We start from the raw sequence: 10,251 nt of genomic DNA on the forward strand, positions 1-10,251 counted from the left end.
CAACTTCATTATTTATCAGGGAAAAAAGATTACAGTTACAATGAGATACTACCACATATCTACCAGAATAGCTAAAATTTTTAAAACAGACAATATCAAATGGTGACAAAGATGTAAAACAACTGATACTTTCTTAAGTTATTTTGGTGAATATAAATTGGTACAACCACCATTTAGCCGTATCTTTTAAAGTTATACATACATTCATATACACATGCTATGCCAAATAACAGTACTACTTAATAACCAGTGGCTGTAAGTGCTTATCAAAACATGTATAGAAGAATATTCATGAAAGATTTAATTATATCAAAACACTGAAAATAACTCAGTTGTCCATCAACATGAAATAATGTAAATAAGTTGTGGTATGTTCATATAATGGAATAGATGCAGCAGTGAAAAGGAATGAATGATGTCTAGAAGCAATGGTGGATGAGTCTCATCGACATAACATAGGACAAAGAAGCCAGATATAAAAAGGCTTATAGTTTATTAGTATCATAATATGAAGAATAGGCATAGTGAAGTGAAGAATAGGCATAGTTACCTATAAGGATGGCAGCAGAATAGTAGTTACATTTTAGGTAGATTAGTATTAGAAGGGCACCTGAGAGAGCCTCCTGGGGTCCCTAAATCTGGGTGGTGACTCTGGTCTATCAATATGTGTGTAAAAATTGAGTTGTACCCTTAGGATTTATATACTTTATTGTAAGAGAGAGAAATATTGGCCCTGGAAAGTGGGTGGATTATAGATAAACAAGAATGGCTATGAGTTTGATGATTGTGAAGGCTGGGTGAAAAACACATAGGGATTCATTGTAATAATCTATTTTGGGAGTTTGCATCATGGCACAGTGGAAATGAATCCGACTAGTAACCGTGAGGTAGCAGGTTCTATCCCCGGCCTCGCTCAATGGGTTACGGATCCGGCATTGTGGTGAGCTGTGGTATAGGTCACAGACGCAGCTCAGATCTGGCATTGCTGTGGCTGTGGTGTAGGCCAGCAGCTGCAGCTCCGATTAGACCCCTAGCCTGGGAACCTCCATATGTCATGATTGCGGCCCTAAAAAGAAAAAAAAAAAAACTTCCTATTTTGTGTTTGCTTCAGAACACCTATGCTAAAACATACCCATAATTTTTAAAAAATTAATGTACTTGCTGGAAAAATGTTAAATCTTCATCTTATGTTTTAAATTCATATTCTGGAGTTCCTGTTATGGTGCAGCAGAAACAAATCCGACTAGGAACCATGAGGTTGCTGATTCAGTCCCTGGCCTCTATCAGTGGGTAATGATCCAGCATTGCTGTGAGCTGTGGTGTAGGTCACAGACAAGGGTCAGATCTGGCGTTGCTGTGGCTCTGGTATAGGCTGGCAGCAACAGCTCCAATTAGACACCTAGCCTGGGAATCTCCAAATGCCTCAGGTGCAGCCCTAAAGAGACAAAAGACAAAAAATAAATTCCATATTCTAAATTTCATATGAATTAATAAGAAATGAGGTGAATATTTAACTGATAGATGGAAATAACTTCCTCAGTAAAACAAAAAAATGAAATAACTTACAAATGAACAAATATATTGGTAGATTTATATATAAGGTTTAAAAATATTTTCTCTCTCTCTCTCTTTTTTTTATAAGGTTTAAAAATATTTATATATAAGGTTTAAAAATATTTTCTCTCTCCATGGCACATGGAGGTTCCCAGTCTAAGGGTCTAATCAGAGCTGTAGCTGCTGGCATACACCACAGCCACAGCAAAGCCAGATCCGAGCCACGTCTGCAACCTACACCACAGTTCACAGCAACACCAGATCCTTAACCCACTGAGCAAGGCCAGGGATCAAACCTGCAACCTCATTGTTCCTAGTCAGATTTGTTTCTGTTGTACCAGGTTGGGAACTCCTAAGGTTTAAAAATATTTAAAACCAGTTTTTAAAAGTATTTTTTAAAAGAAACTAGAGGAAATAGTTTTAATAAATATGATAAAAGACAAAGATCATATGAAGAGCTTTTAAAAATAAAAAATATTTGTAACCCAGTAGGAAAACATGTATAAGACATGAACAGAATTCAAAAACAAAACAAATTGCTGATGAACAGATTTTTTTAAGTTTAAAACTCCCTGTTTAGTCAGTACAAAATTATCAGTATAAGTGAATGTGTAGCTACACATGTAAAATGGTACACATGTATAAAATTTTTAAGAAAATACATCATCCCATAATTAAAGTTCATTATAGTATTATGTGTAACAAATTAAAAACAACTTATCTAGAAATAAATAGTTAAATTTTGGTATATCTATAAAGTGCTATATTGAGTCATCATTAAAAACCAGGTTTCCAGAAAATATATATTTATATATGTTCATAATCCTATATACACTAATCTCAATTTTAAAAGACATAAATAGCAATTATGTAGAAGTTAAGGTAGTTATCTCTGAGTTATAGATTACAGAGACTTTGTCTTTTGAAATTTTTGTATTTCCATTTAATATACTTGTTTGACAGTTGGGGTTTCTATAATGGAAGGGAGGGGAATGAATGAATTCCCCCTATTTGGTACTGTGTTTGATCCACTCTAACAGTTCAGGATAGTAACTTATGTTTCTTGGAAAACAAAAAAATGACAGCTTCTCTACCAAAATTGTCCCCTTTTGCCAACCCTGCATCTAGCTTAAGAGAAGGATTATTGGTAAATGAGGCACCGAACTTCCTAACCTGCTGTGTAGCACTGAGAACTATGTCTAGATACTTACAATGCAGCATGGCAATGGGAGAAAAAATAATGTATACATGTATGTGTAACTGGGTCCCCATGCTGTACAATGGGGGAAAAAAAAGTGTGTTGGGGGAAATAACAATAAAAAATAGATTTAAAAAAAAAAAGAATGTCTTAACTGGATAGTTGTGATTCTCTTTTATGGAGGAGGGCTTCAGATAAATTGCTGCTTTGTAGCTGATTCCTTTTATGACATGGGAATCTAGTGCTACACTTTGCTACTTTTCTTTCTCTTGAAAAAAGAGTGTGATCTTTCATAGATAAACTGAAAGCTAAAAAGATCAAGATAGTTGGATATTGAGAGGTCAGTTGGCTAAGAGCCTTAACAATTTATATCAAGTTTTCATTTGATCTTAAAGCCATTGCTGCTCTCTCAGCCCCAGCTTTCTCCTTTCCTACTTCCTTCTTTCTGCAAAGGATCTCCAAGTCTTTATGGTCTAAGTATCCTTCATAAGGATATAAAATTAGGAAATGGGTAGTATTTGCAATCCTGTCTACTTGAGTGAATAGTTTTATGCAGAAAAGGGACACAAAGGAGGAAGGGAAGGAGACCATAAATCCCTTTTTCCAACCCAACATTCTGAATTGAGTCATTGGAAGTGCTTTTATTTTTATAGGAGACCCGGTTGTTTTGGCCCTTATCCTTCCAACATAACTGCAGACCTGTCCAGTTTAACAGTGAGAATTGCATCAGTCAGCTAAAGGATCTGGGGTTTATTTAAAGACTAAATTTTGATACCCGAAAGCTATCTTTGATTGAATCTGCAGATGTGTTTTGACATCCTTGCTATAAATTCAAGTTCTGAAGATGTAATAGTAAACAAAAAAAGACATGGTCCCCATCCTTAAAAACTTATTATTTGCATGGAAGTGGGCAAACATTAAATGTATCTTTACAAATTAATAAATGCTCTTTAGGAAGACCATAGGACACTGTGAGAGCTTATAACAGAGGGACCTGACTTTTTCTAGATACATAGTAAGAGAATTTCCCTGTAGGAGCTGTAATTGAGCTGAGTTCTAAAAGTTGAATAGAAATAACTAAGAGAAACAGGAAGGGAAAGATTATTCAAAGCAAAGGGAACAACATGGGGAAAAAAAAAAAAAAAAAGAATGAGAAGGCATTATGGCAGAAACAAAGAAAAAGAAGGGAATAGTGACATAACCAAAGCTTGTGGAAGTAGATAGAGACCACATTATCATGGGACTCTATTTTTTTTTTTTTTTTTTTGGCTTTTTGCTATTTATTTGGGCCGCTCCCTCGGCATATGGAGGTTCCCAGGCTAGGGGTCTAATCCGAGCTGTAGCCACTGGCCTACGCCAGAGCCACAGCAACGCGGGATCTGAGCCGCGTCTGCAGCCTACACCACAGCTCATGGCAATGCCGGATCATCAACCCACTGAGCAAGGGCAGGGACTGAACCCCCAACCTCATGGTTCCTAGTCGGATTCGTTAACCACTGCGCCACGACGGGAACTCCATCATGGGACTTTAGAACAAGGCTTGTAAAGCTGCAAATAGATTTTCCAAGTGGAAATGTGTTAACTAGGCAAGCAGAATTCTAAAGCTATATAGATTCATAGACCGGGGGTTTTTTAAATTTAATTTTATTGGAGTATAGTTGGCTTACAATGTTGTATTTGTTTCAGGTGTATGCAAAGTGGATGTCATACGTACAAATGTATCCATTCTTTTTTCCCATATAGGTTATTATAAACTATTGAGTGGATTTTTCCTGTGCTGTACAGTAGGTTCTCATTAATCATCTATATAGAAGTGTGTATATGTTATGCCCACCCTCCAAATTCTTCCCTCCCCCTAACAGTTTCACCTATGGTAATCATAGGTTGGTTTTGTAATCTGTAAGTTTGTTTCTGTTTTACAAATAAGTTCTTTCGTATCATTTTTTATTGAGCCCATGTATAAGTTATATCATATGATATTTGTCTTTCTCTGATTTACTTAACTCAGTATGATAATCTCTAGGTCCATCCATGTTACTGCAAGTGGCATTATTTCATCTTTTTCTATGGCTGAATAATATTCCTGTGTGTGTGTGTGTGTGTGTGTGTGTGTATGCACACCACATCTGCTTTATCCATTCCTCTGTTGATGGACATTTAGGTTGCTTCTGTGTCTTGGCTGTTGTAGATAGTGCTGCAGTTAACATTGAGGTGCATGTATCTTTTCAAGTGATCAGTTTTTAATACATTGTGAGAGTGAGAGAAAGAAAGATATCCAGAGAAGATTGAATCAGGGAAGAATATTCGATTCTAAATTTGTGAATTCAATAATTCAAAAATTATTAAAATAGAAGTTCCCACTGTGGCTCAGTGGGAACAAACCCGACTAGGATCCATGAGGATGTGGGTTCAATCCCTGGCCCTGCTCAGTGGGTTAAGGATCCGGCCTTACCGTGAGCTATGATATAGGTCACAGATACAGCTCAGCTCCTCTGTTTCTGTGGCTGTGGTGTAGGCTGGCAGCTGCAGCTCTGATTCAACCCCCAACCTGGGAACCTCCCATATGCTGCAGGTGCAGCCCTTTAAAAACAAAAACAAACAAAAAAAATCATTGAAATAGAGCGGGAGTCATGGAGCCTCAGGAGGTTAGCACAGCAATAATACAATACGAAATGAATAAATTCAAGGTTTTTCTGGTGCCAGTATGTATAAAGTCAAATTTTTACTTATGTATTATTTAGGAAAGCAAATTTAAGAGTTTTAGGAAGCATGTGGCATTTAGCAGGGTAGTAAAGACCGAATGTTTGCAGTTTTCCCCCGTAAGCCATGGATTTTGCTGTGATGGGATTTTCCTTGGTGTTTTTTGAGTTGGTAAAATTGAATTTCTTATTCATTCTTTCTTGAGTTTAAAAGTGGCCATATTTAATAAATGAATAAAAGGCATTCCAGCTGTGACCATTTTCAAAGCACATTAAAATATCACAAGATAGATATTCTTTTTAATATTTCTTTAGTGTAGCAAGGTAAAGATGGTCTGAGAGTACACCAAAGAAATTGTTCTAACTACTTAACCATTTTCTCAACTGCCTCAAGTATGGTAATAGATAGTTTCATCCTAGATGCATACAAGATTAGACAATTCATTGCATACATGAGGTGCTTTAAGGCATTAGGCTTAATTCTCTCCATGAACCCCAGCTGAGGAAGCTTTTAGACTATCCAAAGAGCATTTATTTGTATGTTCATTCTGCATTACAGTATTTTTACTATAATGACATAAATAACTTTACTTCTAAGTTATTTAGAAGACATTTCCATATGAGTATCTGAAAATCATTATGGTCTTTTCCTGAAAAAAAATGCACTGTTCATTTGTACTGTAATTAAAGTGGTAAAGGAATTCCTGTATATAATTTTTTTGACTTTACAGAGTCCTTTGAAAGACAATCTTAAATTTAGTATATAAATCAAAAGTGACTTGAGGCACTCCTAAGAGGAGCTTCATCAGCTGCGTTCATCAGGGTGCCGGGGATGGCACACTTGAAGAGGGCATGGTAGCTATGCACATCCCCTATATCTTACACCTTGCTCTGTGTATCTTGTCTTCTTCTTCTTCTTCTTTTTTTTTTTTTTTTCTTTTTAGAGCCACACCTGTGTCATGTGGAAGTTCCCAGGCTAGGGGTTGAGTCAGAGCAGCAGCTCTCTGGCCTGCACCACAGCCACGGCAACACAGGATCCGAGCTGCATCTGTGACCTACACAAAAGCTCACAGCAACGCTGGTTCCTTAATCCACTGAGCAAAGCCAGGGATTGAATAGGTATTGTCATGGATTCTAATCAAGTTCTTAACCTGCTGAGCCACAATGGTAACTCCTGCGTATCTCTTTTATATGGAGTTGTATCTTTTATAATAAACCAGTAAATATTTTTAAGTGACTTACATAAAAACCCAACTCTCAGTTACTGAGAGTATAAACATTTTCTGTAGATTCTGGCAAAAAAAAGTAAAAGGAGATGATGAGAGCAGCTTTATATTAGACAGTATACATTTTTCCTACTGGCATTTTAAAGTATTGGGAAAGTATTGAAAAAAATTTTTTTTGATAGGCAAGAAATAGATTTATTAAGATAGGACGCTTGTGAGAGATGCAAGCGAACAGGCAAGGAGGCTCTGCCCCCAGGATCCAGCGGGCTACCAAAAATGTTGAAAATTTTGTAGTTCATCATAATTCTGGTGTCATTAAGTTTGTATTATAATACAGGATTAGTCTTCATCTGTGATGAGACAGATTGTAAACTTGTTTTATATAGATTTCTCATCCAGACATATCTATGCCACAGACAACACAATAAATTATTCTTTTTGTATATGTCATTGATCATTTATCTCCTAGAATAATAGAAAAGAAAAATACTGTGTTCATTTTCTTCTCTAGATCAGTACAATGGAACATGAATTTTCAATAAAGGAACATGGGTTTGAAGTTCAGTTGAGAGAGATGGAAGACAGTAACCGAAATTCTACTGTTGAACTGAGGCATCTCTTAGTGACTCAACAGAAGGCAGCCAATAGGTGGAAAGAAGAAACAAAGAAACTCACTGAAAGTGCAGAAATTAGAATCAGTAATCTAAAGTAAGTCCACTATTAATTATTTGATGCATTTTACAAAGAGATTATTTAACCTTTAGTTTAATGCCCTTGCTTTAATCTTTTCGTAAGAAGGGAAAAGTCTGAATGTTGTACTTATATTTTTATTCAGCAAATATTTATTGAACTACTACAAAAAATATTAAGGATTATTAAACTAATATTGTATGTTTTGTAAATTTTATGCATATTCAGAAAATACAATGATCTCTGTTGGACATGGCAGTTTAGAATCTTAATACTATTTGCATATAGAGTAAATACAGTAGTTTTCTATAGTTGCAGCAGAATCAATTTGGCCTGCAAAGCCTAAAGCATTGGTTCTCTGGACCTTTAAGGAAAAATGTACTGATCCTTGCCTGGAAAGAACTTTGAACATTTATGATGAATGAAATGAGAAGCTATGAAGGGCTTTGAGCAAAGTAATATGATCACGCTTAAATGTTCAACAGATCAGTTGGACTGCTGTATGAAGAATAGACTGGGGAAAGGGTCCAGAATAGAAGAAAAGAGAAGGTAGACAAGTACTGTGATGATCCATGTATAAAATGATGATAATTTGGATTTTTAAAGGATTGGAAATCATTTAATTTTTTTTCCTGCTTTAGACCATGTTAATATGAGTTACGTAAAAGATATTTAGGTCAAGGTATCAACTCGTTAGTTGTTTGGAGTTCGTAAAAGAGACTGCAACAGGAGCTATAAATTTGAGAGTCATTAACATACATATGATTTTTAAAGTCATCGAATGAGAATGTATAGAAAGGAAGTCTAAATAAATTAAACTGTCTAAGGACTAAGTTACACAAGTTAAAATTTAGAGATAAGAAAATTCCACTGAGACTGAGAAAGAAGACTGGAGAGAAAAGGAATCAAGACAGCATGGGGTTAAAAAAAGGTACCTAACATTTTCTAGCTAGAGAAACTGAGTCTAAGGGAGGTTAAGGAACATGTTCAAGGTCACATACCTAACAAAGTGACAGATCCTGGTTTAAAATTTAGGCAGTTTAGGGTAAAGACAATATGGTTTTTATAATTAAGGTTTCTTTCCTTTTAGTTGTTTGTTGTTGTTGTTGTTACTGAAGTATAGTTTCTGTATAATACTGCATAAGTTACAGATGTATAATGTAGTGATTCTCAGTGTTTAAAGGTTATATATCATTTATAGTTATTATAAAATATGGGCTATATTCCTCATGTTGTCCAATATATCCCTTATTTATTTTATATCAAATAGTTTGTACTTCTTGATCCCTTCCCCTATGCTGACCCTCTCATCTTTCCTTTCCCCACTGGTTTGTTTTCTATATCTGTGAATCTATTTCTTTTTTCTATATTCACTAGTTTCTTGTAGTGAATTTGATGATGTCCCAGAGGTCTCTTAAACCGTCCTCATTTCTTTTTGTTCCTTTTTTTTTTTTTTTTTTCTTTTTTCTATTTAGCAGCAGTGATTTCCACTGCTTTGTCTTCCAGATCACTGATCTGTTCCTCTGTATCATTTAGTTTACTGTTGAGTCTTTCTGGTGTATCTTTTATTTCAGCTGTCATAGTCTTCATCTCTGTCTCTATTGTCTAAGTCATTGTTAAATAAAAATTAGTAACTTCTTGCTCTGTGTAAGAACTTCTCCTGAGTTCTTTGGTCATCCTTACCATCATTCCTCTGAACTATTTTTCAGGTACATTGTCTATCTCCATTTCACTTAGTTCCTCTTGTTTCTTTGTCTGGAACATGCTCCTCTGCAACCTCATTTTTTTTTGTAAGATTTTTACTTTTTCTATTATAGTTGATTTACAATGTTCTGTCAATTTCTGCTGTACAGCAAAATAACCCAGTCTCTCTCTCTGTCTCACACATTCTTTTTCTAACATTATCTTCCATCATGTTCCATCACAACTGACTAGATATAAGCCACCTCATTTTGCTATGTATGTGGTAGGTTAGTTACACTTGTCAACTGTAAAGAAGTGGCCTTCTGTAGAAGGCATCCTATGCACCTCAGCAGCACTCTCCCCTCTTGTCACCCAAGCTGAATACTCTAGGGGTTCCTCTTGAGAGGGCTACATGGGTCCTTCTGTGGCAGGCTATGTGGGCAGTCTAGTCAGGTTGGTTGTTCCCAAGTCTGGTTGATTGCCAGGCCCTGCCTTGTGCTCATGCTACTTACTACTTATTAATGAGACCTGATCACAAAAGGAGTTGCTACCAAACCCTGGGAAGCCCCAGGGATAGTGCTGGCTCAGGGTCCAGAAGACTCTGGGCTACTACCCACTGGTGGGTGAAGCTAGATCCTGGGGTTAATGCCATACTAGCTATAGGGCCCTGGGGTTCCCAGAGTTGGTGTCAGATTACTGGGTCAGGGGAGAGGGGCTGGCTCCATAACACAGTTGGTTATGGAGTCCATGGTGTTCTGAAGCTTGCATTATTCTGCTCTGAGATTGTGGTTGTTGCTTCTTGTGTCTGCACCCTGGTTGGTGAGACTGACCTAAAGGCTAGTGCAGGCTCCCTGGAAGACAGTGCTGGCACCTGTCCACTTATGGGTAGAACTGAGTCTTGGTCCTATGGTGGGCAAGGCCATGTCTAGAAGAAGCTGTGAGTTTAGGAAGTCTTTAGGCAGCCTTTCTGCTGGTGGGCAGCCTGTGTCCCCAACTAGTTAGCTGTTTCGCTTGAGGTGTCCCATCACTGGTGCCTATGTGTTGGTGGTTATCTTGGTACTAATGAGCTAGAGGGAGGATCCCAATATGGCAGCCACCAGCAGAAGTGTCCATGCAGTAAATAACTTCTACATATTGCTGCTGTCAGTGTCTATGACCCCAGGATAAGTAATAGCTGCTCCCTGCCTCTCCAGAAGAGTCT

The 10,251-nt window shown here is 36.9% G+C and overlaps 1 protein-coding gene across 13 annotated transcripts in view; it reads left to right on the forward strand.

The window, feature by feature from the left end:
* The window catches only part of SCLT1 (sodium channel and clathrin linker 1), a 265,145-nt gene that overhangs the window by 193,128 nt on the left and 61,766 nt on the right, over positions 1–10,251 (forward strand). For all 13 annotated transcript variants that reach the window (XR_014813019.1, XR_014813018.1, XR_014813020.1 and 10 more), the window contains one exon: positions 7,189–7,385. Coding sequence is in view for 7 of the 13 variants with exons in the window: in XM_084972937.1 (XP_084829063.1) it covers positions 7,189–7,385 (197 nt within the window). In the remaining 6 variants the exon portion in view is untranslated. The remainder of the gene's footprint in view (positions 1–7,188; positions 7,386–10,251) is intronic.

This window comes from Sus scrofa, chromosome 8, assembly GCF_054392235.1.
Source record: "Sus scrofa isolate SSC_HxYL_T2T_F1_AM1 chromosome 8, Sscrofa_HxYL_maternal_Yorkshire_Landrace_v2.0, whole genome shotgun sequence".
Classification (NCBI taxonomy): domain Eukaryota; kingdom Metazoa; phylum Chordata; class Mammalia; order Artiodactyla; family Suidae; genus Sus; species Sus scrofa.